Source organism: Thamnophis elegans, chromosome 2 (assembly GCF_009769535.1).
Source record: "Thamnophis elegans isolate rThaEle1 chromosome 2, rThaEle1.pri, whole genome shotgun sequence".
Classification (NCBI taxonomy): Eukaryota; Metazoa; Chordata; class Lepidosauria; order Squamata; family Colubridae; genus Thamnophis; species Thamnophis elegans.
The window spans coordinates 96,596,920-96,613,059 of record NC_045542.1 but is presented as its reverse complement, the minus strand read 5'-3'; the positions used below and the strand labels follow the sequence as shown (position 1 = coordinate 96,613,059).

The 16,140-nt window shown below is 39.9% G+C and overlaps 1 protein-coding gene across 1 annotated transcript; it reads left to right on the top strand.

Moving 5' to 3' along the window:
* Positions 1–2,470: 2,470 nt before the first annotated feature.
* LOC116504572 (ovomucoid-like) lies at positions 2,471–6,035 on the top strand. The gene is made up of 4 exons (XM_032211673.1): positions 2,471–2,572; positions 3,870–3,895; positions 5,556–5,665; positions 5,839–6,035. The coding sequence occupies exons 1-4, from the start codon at positions 2,518–2,520 to the stop codon at positions 5,888–5,890; spliced, it is 243 nt and encodes an 80-aa protein (XP_032067564.1). The 5' UTR covers positions 2,471–2,517; the 3' UTR covers positions 5,891–6,035.
* The last annotated feature ends 10,105 nt before the right edge of the window (positions 6,036–16,140 follow it).

Sequence of the window (16,140 nt, the reverse complement as noted above, 5' to 3'; positions counted from 1 at the left end):
ATGCCCAGAAGGTGATTCTTGGCCCAGAAAAGGCTACATACCTCTAGCCTACAATTTAAAAATGAGAAAGACCACCTTTGTGTGTTATGTATATAACACTGTTTGCCATTCTTACAACTTTGCGCTTTTAAGGAGGAAGGAAAGCCACAAGTATGTGAAAGGGAAAACACTAAACTTGATTAACCTTCAGATATCAGATGCTTGTTTTCCTAAACTAATCATATTTTCTAGTCCCTCCAAAGAAGAAAGGAAAATTTTCAGCCACTGATGTCAGAAGAATAAGATGGAGAAGGCAAAAATGAGCAAAAAATGGGCCGTTTTTTGTTCATTTTTGCCCCCTCTCCCCAGGAGTACTCTACAAGGTTCCTAAAGGCTATGTATGCCCTTTTAAAAAGGGGGGGGGCTTTCTTGAGAAAAACGGGCCATTTTTGGGAGGTCTGCAGAGTGCAAAAACTTTTTCGTTTAATTTGCCTCTTCAAAATCTTGGTGCGTTTTATACTCCGGTGCGTCTTATGCTCCCCAAAAATACGGTAGCTCTTAAGAAAGCCTCACAATAACCTTGAGCATGTATTTCTAGATATGATCCTGATTATGAAATTGCTTTATTATTACAACTGATTGAATAGCTGGGGCTGAGAAATTGCCATTTCAGTCATATAAGGCTGAAGCTATACCACAATTTCTGCAAGCAACCTTAATTCTAGGTGGGAAAAGGTGACAATTTCCTTACACATTTAGCACTTTAATTTAAGGAATATTGGTGTAGCACTTAGCAGAAGTTTGCACATTGTTTTATTTGTAATATGATAACATACACACTATACTATTTAATCCAGTGGTTCCCAAACTTTTTCTGGCCATATCCCACGTGAGCATCTCTAAAATCCTGATGCCCCCCTATATAATTCTTACTATTCAAAAAGTGAACTCCTACTCATGTGGAGGAAGCCAAAAAGGCTATTAACTTGGTTTAAACAGGGTTCCAAAGATGCAAATTATTAAAAGAAATAACTATTAAAAATGATGGCTCAGAAAAAGGGAAATTAAAAAAAACATTCTTAGCATAATGTATGAATAATAAGATTATCATGAATGAAAGGGGGGTTGTAACCTATGACCCCCCCCCACTTGCTCACTTGGTTTGAATCTGCAACTTAGTCAGGAAATGCTTTGGTAGTTCAGTAGGTGGAGTGAATTACACAGGCCAGGCAAGGTCTACACACATGTGACCCAGCCCCAGATTGCTCTGAGAGAAAAAGGATTTTTAAAACACGGCCTGGGAAAACACAGACTAAAAATAACTGTAAATCTAACAATGTCTTACTTAAACCTGGGTCCTGGTTCTGTATCCTCACTGCTGGGATTCCCCCAGCAGCCATCCACTCTGTCTTCCCCACAGAGCAGCTCTCCCTGCAACCTCCCAGCAACAAAGCCCACAGGAAAGAAAGAGGAAGAGACTCTGCCAGTCCCATGATCCTTAGTGGGAACACATCTGATTGACTGGTATTTGGTCTCCCAACCCCAGCTAGGATATCCTTTTCAGACCAGGAAATGGACTTTAACAAAGACAACAATAGGTAAATGAAACACAACTGTTTTATAACAAATATATAACAAAAATTAGCAGGCTTTCAAAAATTCAGTTAATAGCTCATTTTCAAATTGCTCTGATTAAAAGTCAAATTGCCCTCCTGTGTGGCGTGGGCCCCACGTTGGGAACCACTGATTTAATCACTTTATTTTTCTATTTAAATATTCGTGAACTCACATATCCAGAAAATAACTTATAGAATTACGGGACTTGGAGGAAATAGGTATTCTGTGAATTGAACTTCACATACCTTAAAATTAGACTTAGAATAATTTTAAATGTATACTAATCGGCATACATTAAAATGAAATTTCATTGTACAAGTTGCCAAGATTGAGAAACAGCCTCTTGGCTGCTAGATTGCAAGAATACATATAGAGTAATTCTTCAAGAAATGGCAAAATGGCCATTCTTCTCAGCCATAGCTCTTCAATCAATTGTAACAATAACACAATTTCAATGCTTTGTGGTAGAATTTCATAATCCGGATCATATCTAGAAACACATGAAGATTATCGCAAGGCTATCTAAGAACTATATTCTCTGTGTTCTTTAATATATATAACTGCTATTTGGTGAGTAATGATATTTTTCACATTTCCCCTTTGAACGTATAAATGATTTACTTGCTTATGATTTATGACTTAACAAATGTTTACTGTTCCCAAGATTCGCTCAATATTTACTAATAGAAGCTGACTAATACAAGCCTTTCACATTCCCTTATACTAATAGAATGGGGAAACTGAAAAGTGCCTATAGGGACTTGCAATGTCAACATTCTCTTATCTTCTTTTGATAAGGCTGCGGCAATATGCTTATATAAACATAAACTCCCAGCTAGAGTTTAAACAGCGCCTGCGTCTGTGATAGCTAGAAGACATTTCAGTGGAAGAGCTTGGTGTGGTTTATCCTCTCCTACCAACATGAAGGTCGCTTTTTGCCTGTTTTTCACCCTGGCACTCTTCTTTTTGTACGCAGGTAAGCCGAGCATCATCTTGCAAAAGATTCTTTTCAGGTACATGGCATTTTGAGACTTAGATCCCCATTATCCACTCAGCCTTACAAAAAGGGGCATTTTAAAGGCTCCTTTACAGGAATGTTGTATTTATGAGGGATTTCAAACCCCAAATTACAATTTATATAGAAATCACATGAATCTTTAGAAAATAAAACTGCAGCTCTCCACAATCCTGACACCAACAGATATCAAAATTTAAAGCTAAGCAGCTTTCGAGTTTTAAAGACCCAGAAAGCACTTCTGATCATGAATCCTGGTTGTAATCAATTATAGCAATAGCAATAGCAATAGCAGTTAGACTTACATACCGCTTCATAGGGCTTTCAGCCCTCTCTAAGCGGTTTACAGAGTCAGCATATTGCCCCCAACAATCCGGGTCCTCATTTTACCCACCTCGGAAGGATGGAAGGCTGAGTCAACCTTTGAGCCAGTGAGATTTGAACAGCCGAACTGCAGAACTGCAGTCAGCTGAAGTAGCCTGCAGTGCTGCACTCTAACCACTGCGCCACCTCGGCTCTTCGACTAAATCTTTAATCAACTAACTATCCATTATACTTAGTCCAGCATTGTATTCCACCAAAAGGATTATAACTTTATAGTTGTTTTTGATTGCTTATTTTTTTTTATGTTGTCAGCTGATTAACTCCCATAGCTTCAACCTTAAACTGTCTACGGTGGACCTCACCCCATTCCCAAGTGGTCTGTAAGGGGGCGTGCACCAGCACACCAGCACCGGTGCCTTCCAGGAGCACCAGGTACCGTTTCAGTACAGTGCTCCAGAGGGCCCACCCACCCATGCTCCTTACCAGTATTTGAAGTGTTTTGGGGCTTCCACGCATGTGCACAGTGCATATGTCGCCTGCACAATGCTCTACCAAGCAGCTGGAGTGTCGTGGGCGGTAAGTACGCATGTGTGCACTGCGCGTGTGCACGTGCATGCTGCATGCGTTCATGTAGTGGACACCCAGCCCTGTTGCACTTTACTGATTGCAATGGGATTCGGAACCCACCACTGCTGCCTACTGTCCCTGTTCTACTGTCACCATTTATTTGTAAATAAATATTTACTTTCATCATGTTTAGTACAACTATTATTCAGTGATAGTTATATGAATTTGAATATATTTGCATTTGAGACAGAAAGAAACATGTAAGGTCAAATACTCTTTTTTTGCAGTGAAAGAAATTATTTAGTTGGTCCTTATTCAAGCTATGGTTTTACATTACATTGTTTATGGATTTGATCTTTCTTTTTAGATGCTTTTGAAGATGAAGACAAGCCCGTAAGTGTCAACTATGTAATAAACCCAAATGATCATAGTTGAAGATTTAGATATGTAATGATTTTGCAAAGGTGGGGTGAGGGGGAGGGGGAAGATAGCAATGAAATCAATGTCTGGGATGAAATTTATATGGACTTTATGGATTATGTAATGTAATCAGTTTTTGATATGAAATGGTAAAATTGTGATTTATGTTACATGGGGGAAAAGACAGAATAAATTCAAGGAAATAGACTTTACAGTATAATAGACATAATTAGAGAACTGAATAATAATTTAGATGTCTTCTTCCTCCTCTTAATATTAGGAAAGTACATGACTTCAAGAAGAGCATAATACATTAATTTGGGGGAAAGGGTGTTCCTTGGTGCTCTCTGAGCTTGATGGTTTTCTTGCAGATGTTTCATTACCCAAACTAGGTAATTGCTAATCCACACTAGCACTGACAATGATACCTAGTTTGGGTAATGAAATGTCTGCAAGAAAACAAATAAGTTCAGAGAACACTAAGGACCCTTCATTTCAACCCTGAGCTACAAATATTCTCCTTTATTGATACATTAATTTGGATTTTAAAAAATAACAAAAAGATGCGACCTTTTGCAGTGTCAAGCTTGCCATGAAAGGGAGTCTTCACTACTAGAATCCCATTGTTTTGCCTGACAAGACATCCAACTATCAACCCCTTCCAAATATAGATGCTGAAAACTCAAAACAGGATTAAAATGTTGAAAGAAAGATGCTGATATGTCAACCATTTGCTGCCCAATTTCCTCTCTCCATGATAGTGAATCCAGATGGATGGTTCCTAGAATGGCATGCCTTCATGCCAAAACAATCTAAGGATTTTAAACCTTGTCCCTAAATGTAAGGAATTAATATTATTAGATGAAGGTCTGGGAGAAAAATTAGGTTTCTCCTTTGAAATGCAGTAGTTCTAGACGGGACTGCCTTCCCCTTGTTTTAAAGAGCAATCATATTAAGAGCATTTTTTCAATACAAATACTAAAGCCAAATAAATTTTGGTCCTATCCCTTTGTATTTATACAAAATATTTGTAGCCCATTTACTAAGAGAATCTTACAAGATGACCTAATAACAGAAAGTTAAGTCAGTAATAAGCACATACGTTTTTTAATCTGATACCAAAAGACACATAATCTCAGGGCAGCCTGATTTCAAGAAGGTTTTCCAAAGTTGTCCACAGAGATTCTCAATCATCCAGGTCCTGGTTGTCCCAAAAGTGTTTTTTCCCAAAAAGCACAAAAAGCTCTGTGTGGTTTACAAATGTCAGCACATTGCACCCCATAATCTGGGTTTTCATTTTACTGACCTTGGAAGGATGGAAGATTGTGTCAACCTTGAGCCCATCAGGATCAAACTCCAGGCTGTGGGCAGGATTAACCTGCAATACTGCATTCTAACCACTGCATCACCAGGGTTCCTCATGGATTCTCTACATGCCCAATTCCTTCTGGTATGTAGACTTCATTGCCCAGAATTCCTCAACCAGTATGACCATTGCAGAAATTTCTGGGAGTTGAAGTCTACACACATGGAATTCTACAAATTGGAAAACACTGAATGTGGAAGATTACAAGATCTTTTGGAGCCTTAGATTAACCAAGGGAAAATAAAACCAATGTTGTTCTCTCTGAAGGTTGATTGCACTAACTATCCCAGAAAAGCGTGCACCAAGGAGTACCAGCCCCATTGTGCCTCCAATGGACAGACCTATGCCAACAGATGCTATTTCTGCAATGCACTTGTGTAAGTATCGGTTTCACTCATACCAGCCAAGATGAAGCAAGGGTTAATTCTGCTAATTACAGTAGACCCTATGTTTCAATTGTAGTTGCTGTAAAATGTGTTGGGTTTGTACTTGTGAAAAAGCTTACATCTTCTGGCTTTTCAAATTCTGTGCTATATCTTTCTTTTCATAGTGAAAGTCGTGGACTAATAACATTGAACTACTATGGAAAATGTAAAGAGTAATGCAATTCAGATCCAGAGGACTGAGATATTACTCCAAGCAACATGGCTGTTCCTCCATCCTTTTCCCCTCCACTTTTGTTTGCTTAGCTGGGGAATAACTTCTAAATTAATTTCACTCATCAATAAAATGAACTATGCATCCTAACCTGCTTTTGAGTTTCTTTTGCTCCACAATCTCTGTTTCCTAATGTCTGTTAGACTGCAGGGTTACAAACAACAACAACAATAATGCAACTCTATTACAAAATAAGATTTTATAAAAGGTTTATGGACAACCTCCAATCCATAGCATGAGGAGGCAATCATTTTGGGGCTGATTCAAAAAAAAAGTGTAGTGTTTATTCCCAAAAGAAAACATTTAAAACACAAAATGAAGATGGGATCTGTGTTTCATAGCAGTTTCCCAGGTAGGTCCCCCTCTGGGACCTGGAGATGTGGTTGAGGTTCCCTGTGAATGAGGGAATGGCTTAAAATGCACAAGATTCAATGACACATATGGGCAGGATCATAACTTTCTATTGTTATTCTCTGAGTTTTGGAATTGTTAGCCAGTTTCTTTGGGGATTCAGCGGTATTAAATCTAGAGCTGCTCCAATAAAAGGGGATTTGGTTCACACTTTGGTTTGTTTTAATATATTTTGTTTCATACTCCTTATAGAACTCTTAAAATCTATGCTTTGTTTCATGCTTGGGACTCTCAAATCAATATTTCGAAGTTGGAACATTTCAAGGAACAAATGTTTTGTATGTCCCTACTGAAAGCCATCCATCTCAAAGCAGCCACATTTTGTTTCAGACTCAAAAACACATATATTTTGTTCCATCCTCAAAACACTCAAAATAGTCAATTTAGGCTTGGAATATGTCAGGAGAGAACCATTTTCCACATCTCTAGAAACCATATTAATTGATTGGTAACATTACACAGTCAGCCAACTCAATCAAGGTAAGTCTGGGTTGCTTATCAACCTAACAAAAAATAAATAAACCTGTGGAACATGAACCTACAAACAGCAATAAAAAAATAAAATGGTGATTGAGGCAGAAATCACACCTTCATTCAATTCGGGCAGCACACATCATGACTCAAAGGCTCAAGGAAAAAAAACTCAGTGGTGGGATTCAAATAATTTAACAACTGGTTCTCTGCACTGATGACCAGCTGGGTAGGCAGGGATCAGTGGTCATGTGACTGGGTGAGCGTGGCCAACTCAATGTCACTCAGGTCAATGGGCACTTCGCCTTAGTGTTACAATGTAACAAGGGTTAACCGGAGAGGCAGTTTCTGTAAGCAGGATAATAAAGATTAGGCTAGAAACAACCCCAGAATGTTTCCTTCCTGCCTTCTTTACAGGATTAGCTCTGTAAAGTGGGGAGGGGGGACAAAATGAGATTTCTTCCAACAACCGGTTCTCCGAACTGCTTAGAAAGTTAAGAACCGGTTCTCCCGAATAGGTGCAGACTGGCTGAATCCCACCACTGGGCCAACTGCATGTTGGGAAGAAGGTGGCTCATAAATCGGTTGCTGCTGAGAAGACATATCCTGGCTCCTAGTGAAAGGATCTAGACTAGGTCTAGATTCCCTATTACAGTGGGTGATTGGGCAATATTATTATGTTGTCAGCTCTTCAACATAGACTAGATCAGGAAACAGATTCTATTAGAAGACTAGGACTATACTGAATAAGCAATAGAACAGAATCATGCAATGTTGATTGTGCTTTACTCCCCTTCCTCTTCTATCCAATGAATTTGGGAGAAGCATGTCTGGATTTTTTTCTGAATGTAGATACTCTTCAGTTAATGTGTAATTTGGACTGGAAACTCCATTACTAGGCAACATGGTCATAAAGTGTAAATTCACAGAACCATCACATTAATGATGATCATGTGCAGATGAGATTCTGAGGGATAGTGACACTGAGTGACGGCCCAGTCTCTTCTTAAAAAGAAGACAATGTAACCAAGGAGAGTCAAGCTAATTGACTCCTTACTGACCAAACTCCTTACTGGACCCCTGTTACACCAGAAGAGATATCCCGGTTGATCGGAGCCCTAAAGGCTAATAAGGCATCCGGGGCTGATAATGTCCTGCCAGAAATAATAAAAAAGAACGCCAGTTGGTGGGCTCCACTTTTAGCATCACTGTTTATATTTATAGATAAAACAGGCCATATGCCTAGAGATTGGGGAGTAGCAATTATCATACCAATTTATAAAAAAGGCAATAGAAATGACCCAGGCAATTATAGACCCATTAGTCTTCTGAGCATTATTAGTAAACTATGCCAAACACCTAAATTATAAACTTCAGGATTGGCTAATTTCAGGGGAGATAATCAAAGATGAACAAGCCACTTTTAAAGAAGGAAGATCTATGATGGATCATATCTTGGTACTCCACCATTTAGTACAAAAATACACATATAAAAAAATCCTCTCTTTTTGTGGTCTTCCTTGATTTTAAGCAGGCCTTTGATTCAATATCCAGGATCACCCTCTGGGAGAAATTAAAATGCACCACTATCGATAAACACCTCCTCTTCCTCATACAAAAATCGTACGCCAATTCCACCTTGAAAGTGAGGTGCAATCCCCAAGGGAGTTTAACCGGCCCAGTAAGGGAACAAAAAGGGGTACGGCAGAGTTGCATACTATCCCCCTCCCTCTTTAACTTCTATATTAATCCCCTGATTGATCTCTTACAGAACCCTGATTTCCATCCTCCTAACCTAGCACAATGCAAAGTGCCAATTCTCTTATATGCTGATGATGCCGCTATTATTTCACAAACCCCTGTAGGACTGAAGAGAGCAATTAGGGCAGGCAAAACAAGCTGGTCCTTAACTTTGATAAATCAAAAATTTTAGATTTTGCTAAAAGACCTAAGTAAAATACTCCTGGGAAATAGAAGGACATAGTTTGGAACAGGTTAAAACATTTAGATATCTTGGGATAGTTTTCCACTCTCAAGGGACATGGAAGGCACACCTGGATCACACATTGCAAGTAGCCAATAGGTTCTCAAACGCAATTGAACATTTCTTTTACACAGGCAGAGATCAGTTAGTGCCTGCTGTCTTAAAACTTTTTGAGGCTAAAACATTGGCACAAATTCTATATGGGATGCAAACAGGAATCCTTGCAAAGAAAGACTTGCTAGGAACCATACAAACCAAATTCCTGTGAGCCATCTTAGCTGCACCCAACGGAACTCCAAATGCCCAGTTAAGAATTGAGACAGGCATGCCTCAAATTCAGGTAAAAGCCTGGAAGATGATGGATGATCATTCATTGGCTTAAAATGGATTTCTTTCCAGAGGGACTGTCCCCACCAGTGTTGACTGACAACTTCCCCTCCTTCTGGAAACAGGCAATTGAACACAAGCTGGGCTCTTATGGGCTCTCACCAGTATTCTTAATGTCCCTAGGTTTTGATCAAGCAAAGCAAGTAGTAATCAATAGAATGAGGGACATGGAATTCCAAGAAGAACTAAATAGGTTGCCTCTCCACAGTAGGGACAGAATCAAACAGGGTGTGTGGGGATCGGCAAGATATCTAAATGACCTGATCTTCCCAAAACAAAGAATAGCTTTCTTCAGAGCCAGATTTAACATTCTTCCTTCAGCACTCCTCCAGGGCAGGTATAATAGAACACCTATAGCAGAACGGGTTTGTATATGTGGTAAAGGAGAAGTGGAAGATGATTCACATGTTCTATTACACTGCAAGCTATACAGAGCTTGTAGGTCTGCACATATTCTCCCCTTATTAGAGAGATTGCCAGGGAGGGCAGGCAATTTTTATCTAGGCTTTCTCCTCCAGGACACAAACCCGGTTACCACGTATGCAGTGGCAAACTTCTGTGCTGCTGCAATGTCCACAAGAAAAAAAACCGGTTACAGAAGGATAGTTGCCATCTTGTACCAAATATCTGGACATATCTCTAACAATTTTTGGACCATTGTATTTACTTCCATACTTAACAGCTTTGCACCCAGGTAAACCAGGAAGTGATCCGAATAAATTGAGAACATGTATGTTATTTTCCACTTTTAACGTCAATACTTTTTAATTATATCTTAATGTCAGTACTTTTTAACATATTGTAAAAAGTAATGTGTATTGCTGGTCTTTGACCGTAATAAAGATTTATACTATACTATAATATAATATACTATACTATACAGATACTCTTCTTAAAAAACCTCCAGTGAAGAAGCACCCACAACCTCTGACGGCACGTTCCTCTGGTTAATTGTCCTCACTATTAGGAAGTTCCTCCTTGATTCCAGGTTGCCTCTCTCCTTGATTAGTTTCATTCCATTGTTTCTTGTCCTGCGCTCAGGAGCTTTGGAAAATGAATTGACTCCATCCTCTTTGTCGCAGCCCTTCGAATACAGGAATACTGCTATCATATCCCCATCAGGCCTTCTTTCCTCTAGATAGCCAAATCAAAATCCTGCAACTGTTCTTCATATGTTTTTGTCTCCAAGCCTTTAATTGTCTTAGCTGCTCTTCTCTGCACTTTTTCCAAAGTCTAAACATCTTTTTTTGTAATGTGATAACCAAAATTGGATACAGTAGTCCAGGTGTGGCCTTACTGAGGCTTTATAAAGTGGTACTAATACTTCATATGATTTTGATTCAATGCCTCTGTTTATACAACCAAGGATTATATTTACTTTTTGGGCAGTGGCGGCAACTGCTGCACAGTGCTGTCTCATATTTAGGTGATTGTCAAAACCCGTGGCCACTCAGTCTTTGCATGTTTGAAGCAAAGCATGTTGTTCCCCAATCAGATCCCTATAACTTCCAGGCACTGGGGCTGAACCTTGACAATTTCACCTGGATGGCCCAGGGTGGAGACCAGAGGTGGTATTCAGCAAGTTCTGTCCAGTTCTGGAGAAGCAGTAGTGGAAATTTTGAGTAGTTCAGAGAACTGGTAAATATCATCTCTGACTGACCCCACCCGCATCTATTCTCTGCTTCCCAAGTCCCAGCTGATCAGGAGGGATTGGGGATTTTGCAGTAACCTTCCCCTGGAATGGGGAGTGTGCTGCCCCAGCAGTATATAGCTAGTGTAGAAATTAAGAACTATCTTCTTTAAGAAACTACCTCATGGGAAATGTAGGCAGAGACTGCCTTATGGGAAATGTAGTTCCATAACATGTGATCACATCTGTGTTGCTGATTGGCCACTGGGACATTTTGTCCGCATGAAATGTTTATAGCCAGTCAGTTTGAATGCCCTTGTGAACCGGAAGAGTAGTGTTTGTATGGGAGTGCTCAGCATGGGAGTGAATTCATCATCTTTTTACACCACGTGATGGGACAGATTATGGAAAGTCCGAAGTATCTTAACACTGAACTTTTAAGTTTTGCTATTAAGAATGCCTGATAATAAACTTGATCTGAAAGAGATTCCTAAGCATGGAGTTAACTGCATGCCCCAAGCAAGCCTACAATGCTCGAGGCAGAACAGGGAAGGAATGGAGATTTTACAGTATCCTCCCCTGCCATGCCCACCAAGCCACGCCCACAGAACTTTAGTAAAAAAAATTGAATCCCACCACTGATGGTGAGGTCTACATGGTATCATCAGCATAGTGATGCTATTGCTCTATGGAAGCACAGGCTGCTCAAGGAGCTTGCACCTGTGCTCCTTCTACCCCCTCCCATTTAAATTGTTCCCTAGGGTCAGTATACCTCAGCTGCCAATAAAAGTTATTTCTTCCTCCTCATCTGAAGTGTGAAGTCAGGCAATCAATCTAAAGGTTATTAAAGGTTCAAGACCAAACAAAAGGTAACAAAAAGCTTATCTTCTCCTCTGGGAGAGAGGGGGAGATTCCCTTCTGCTTTTCCCTTTGTGGGAACAGTTAGTCCAGAAAGCAATTTGGCACCAGCAGAAAACACTCAAACCAAAAAATGTGTGAGAGCACCATCTGCTGGCTCTTTAAAGCTACAACAATAGAGCAGAAAAGATTTTTCAGACTGTATACAAACAGGTGTACGGACATACACCCAGATGCAACAGTGACTACAAGTGAGGTGGTGTGTACAGCCTTGTTATCCAAGTCCTGACCCCCACTGTATGTTTGGGGTGAATGCATGTATAAAAAAGGTGCAGCAAATGTATCTCCCAAACCTCACCGTGCACACATAAACACTCAGTCCAGAGCTATTCACAACTTGGTTCTGCTCTTCAAAACCTGTGCAGCTGACACAACTGATAAATGGCCATGTTGCTTCCCTATGTTTTAGTTTATAATCAATGCTGTCATTTGTTATTCGAACAGGAACTAAGAGACGCACAGCTGAGCTTCATAAACCTGTTCACAACAGTGCAAAAAATAAAACAAGGCAATTTTTTATGATAATAATGTTTTAGCGTGCACCACTTAAATATCACTTAAAGTAACGAGCAGATTATCTGTAGAGATTCTCAGTCATCCAGGTCATGGTTCTCCCGAACCGAATTCAGATGACTCTGAGGACACAGATAAACTTCCAAGTGCTTCAAGTGGATGAGAAGTGAAACGTCTTCAAAGAAAAAACAAGAAAGGCCTCCTGAAAAGCATCTTTGGGACAACCATGACCTGGATGACTGAGAATCTCTACAGACCTTTAGCTATACAATTTGGGATGAACACCCTTGGAATTGTGAGAGAGTAGGAATGGATTTTCAGAGAAAAAATGCAGACTACAGGAACCAGGAGCATTACTCGGGTGATACTGAGGACACAAATAAACCTCCAAGTGCTTCAAAGACCCTTTAAAAGGATGCAAATGACCAGCTGTCTGCAAGGAATACAAATCCTTCCATTCCCATTATCCTGTCAGGGCTGAAGAAGCTTCTTGGATGAGAAGCAAAACGTCTTCAATGAAAAACCAAAAAAAATCCAGTTGCCTCCTGAAAAATCACCTTTGGGATAATGAGCAGAAAGATTAAAACCCAACTAGGAATTTATAGTTATTTTCCTTATCTGTACTGCTCTATGTAGGAAAAATATTTCACAGTATGCCATCTAGTGGATATTGTTGCTCTTTATAATGATTGTTCTCGTACACTTTGAGTGAATTTTACTTGTAATGTGGGTGATAATCTTGACTAAAAAGTTAGTTTGGATGTCACAAAGTAATTCTAAGCCCCATTCAAAAGGGAAAGGACAATTCTCTCTCACACACACCCCCAATGTAAATAAAACCTACCTTTCTTCTTATCTCTTTGAAGTCTGGTTGCCACTTGCTTCTTGCTTCACATGTCATCTGTCCTGAATTGTCTTCTAAGAAGAAACATCTGAAATTGGTACAAATCAACATGTCATATCACATTTCCATAAGAAATTCAAACCGAGTGTCTTTTCAAATGTTATCTAGCCAAACACTTGTGGTATTTTTTTCTTAAAACCGTCGACATGCATGTCTCAAAGGGTTCCATCCCAGAATCAAATAATAGCAAGTGGCTATTTATACAAATATGAATATATCACAGAGAAAATGTCTATACAGGTAATATCCAGATTACGAAGGTTCGCTTAGCAAATATTTGACGTTACATGATAAGCGTCCCCTAGTGTTTACAAACAAGGCCCGAAACTATTAATGTTGCAGCACCAAGCAGTTGTTCGCTCTCACAAACAACTGTAGAGGCTCTGCAACATTAGTCCTGTCTATTTTCCCTCTCCCTCCCCTTGCGCTGGGTCTCCATAGGCACTAGGTCTGTGGATACTCTCCTTGTAAAGATCTAGAGAGCCTTCACTTTCTTGGCCTCCCGTGTGTATGCAGAGAATGGAGGCCTAAAGTACCACAAGATCACCCTGGATCAGTAGCATGAGAACTCACACTATTGATCTTACATAATCTCATGATACTTTAGGCCACTGTTCTCTGCAAATGGTGGCCTGGATGAGAGCTGAAGCAAAAGGCTTTGCAAATGGAGGGAAAGCCTGAAACATCGAGGCTTTCCCTATGTTTGCAAAGCCTTTTGCCATCTTTGCAAAAAGCCTTTACTGCTGAGAACGGACCACTGGAGCAAGCGCGCATTATTCCAGAGCTTTGTTTTCACCAGGAAAGGTCTTTCTTCAAGCCTTGTCTGAAGAAAAGCTCTGTTTTCAAGAGCCCCATTTCCATGCAGACAAAGTTTGCAGTCTCCATCAGGGGGACAAGTATTTGAATAGGACTGGGAGGGGAGTTGAAAACGGAGTGAATTGCTTGAAAATTGAGTTTTTCACTCCATTTCCAATCCCCGAGGGTCACTCAAAAACTGTTCACACAGATGAAGACTGGAAACTTCTGGGGTGCATAACCTCGCATGAGTTCAGGCACCTATCCACTTTTGCAGAGAATGGGTGACTGACATCCCGTGGGATCAGGGCACACAGGAGGTTCCAGTCTCCATGGGAAAAATGGCTAAGGAGGGACTTGGTTCAATCTGAGTTCACTGCCCCAAAGCCTCACTTCATGCAAATGCTTTTCTGCATGGCGCCTGAAATCCTTTGGAGGAGACTCATTTAGGCGGTCCTCCACTCCAGAAATAGGAGGCAGCCTCAATGATCAGAGAAACCGAGCAGATTGTGCTCATCCTGTTCTCCCTTTGCTCTTTCTGCTTGCTGGCAGCAGGCAAAGAAACAGGGACGCTGGAGAGGAGACTGATCCTCACAAAATAAGTGACCAGCCATGGGAGGTTGGGTGGGGGAGAAGCAATTGTGGGGAGCATGAGGTATTTTAGTGGGTTGCGGAGGTCTTGGGTGGTCTTAAGCAGGTGGCCTGTTCCATCAGTACATGGCCTTCCCCACCCTAAATAACTCATTGCACTTAACAAGTCTCGCATTTGATTAGTGACGCATGAGCAAAAGGAGGGCATGATCACGTTCAAGGTACAAGATTCACTCCCACAAATCCTTGGGTTACGAATGGAATAGGCAGGCTCCATTACATTCCTAACTTGCGGACTACCTGTACTAGGACTTCTCAAACTGTAGGTCACAGGTCTTGAGATGGTCTCAAGCAGTTTAAACAAAGATACAGCAGTTAAAAAAAACCTGATCAAGCTTATGAAAACATAGGAGGAGAACCAACACTGATTAGTTTTTCTGATTCCTCTATCTTACTAAGATCAGCTCATAAATTAAGCAGGTGGCTTTTCAAATTTTATCTAGCCAAACACATGTGGCATTCTTTTTCTTAGAAATTTGACATGCACGTCTCAAAAGGTTGTATACCACAATCAAATAAAAGTGGTTGCTTATACAAATTTGATTATATTACAGAGATTATATTAGGACTTCTGAAACTGTGGGTCACAGGTCCTGAGGTGATCTCAAGCAATTTAAACATAGATATAGCAGTTTGAAAAAACTGATTGAGCTTATAAAACATATTAAAGAAGAGAACCAAGACTGATTACTTCCTCAAAACCACAATCTTGCCAAGATCAGTTCATAAATTAACCAAGCGCCTTTTCAAATTTTATCTAGTCAAACATAAGTGGCATATTTATTTTTTCTTTAAAATTTGTCAAGTAAGGATTATCATTCTTTAAAAAATACATACCTGCATAAGAGTGGGTTTTGCTTATAAAAGAGGTGGAAAACTTGAGGTAAAGATAAAGATAAAAGGTAGAGATAAAGTTTGACTCAGAATTATGCCCATAAGGTGGTTCTTGGCCCAGAAAAGGCTACATACCTCTAGCCTAGAATTTTAAAATGAGAAAGACCACCTTTGTGTGTTATGTATATATGTATATAACATATTGTACTGTTTGCCATTCTTACAACTTTGCGCTTTTAAGGAGGAAGGAAAGCCACAAGTGTGTGAAAGGGAAAACACTAAACTTGATTAACCTTCAGATACAATCACATTTTCTAGCCCCTCCAAAGAAGAAAGGAAAATTTTCAGCCACTGATATCGGAAGAATAAGATGGAGTTTCTGTTCCTGAACCTAATTTCATGCAAGGAGGAAGAAATGTTGAAATGTTCACATGCACCCTCAAAACTGTCTTAAGGTTCCCTGAAGGAAATTTCCTGGCTGCTATCAAATGAAATGACTGTGGAATATTAATTTACTTTGTTTAGATGTTCTCCTTTTGGCTTCCAAAGAAGTCCTTTCAGTTAAATGACACCAATGCAGCTGAATCACGGCTAAAGTATACTTCAATATCTTCTGCAAGCAACCTTAATTCAAGGTGGAAAAAGATGACAATTTCCTTACATGTTTAGCACCTGATTATAAGAAATGTTAGTGAGC

What these genes read in the sequence shown, in the direction of transcription:
- LOC116504572 (XM_032211673.1), top strand. Translation starts at nt 2,518, where the DNA reads ATGAAGGTCGCTTTTTGCCTGTTTTTCACCCTGGCACTCTTCTTTTTG. An exon ending in ACTCTTCTTTTTGTACGCAG is followed by an intron (nt 2,573 to 3,869) that starts GTAAGCCGAGCA and finishes CTTTCTTTTTAG; the next exon opens with ATGCTTTTGAAGATGAAGAC. An exon ending in TTGAAGATGAAGACAAGCCC is followed by an intron (nt 3,896 to 5,555) that starts GTAAGTGTCAAC and finishes TTCTCTCTGAAG; the next exon opens with GTTGATTGCACTAACTATCC.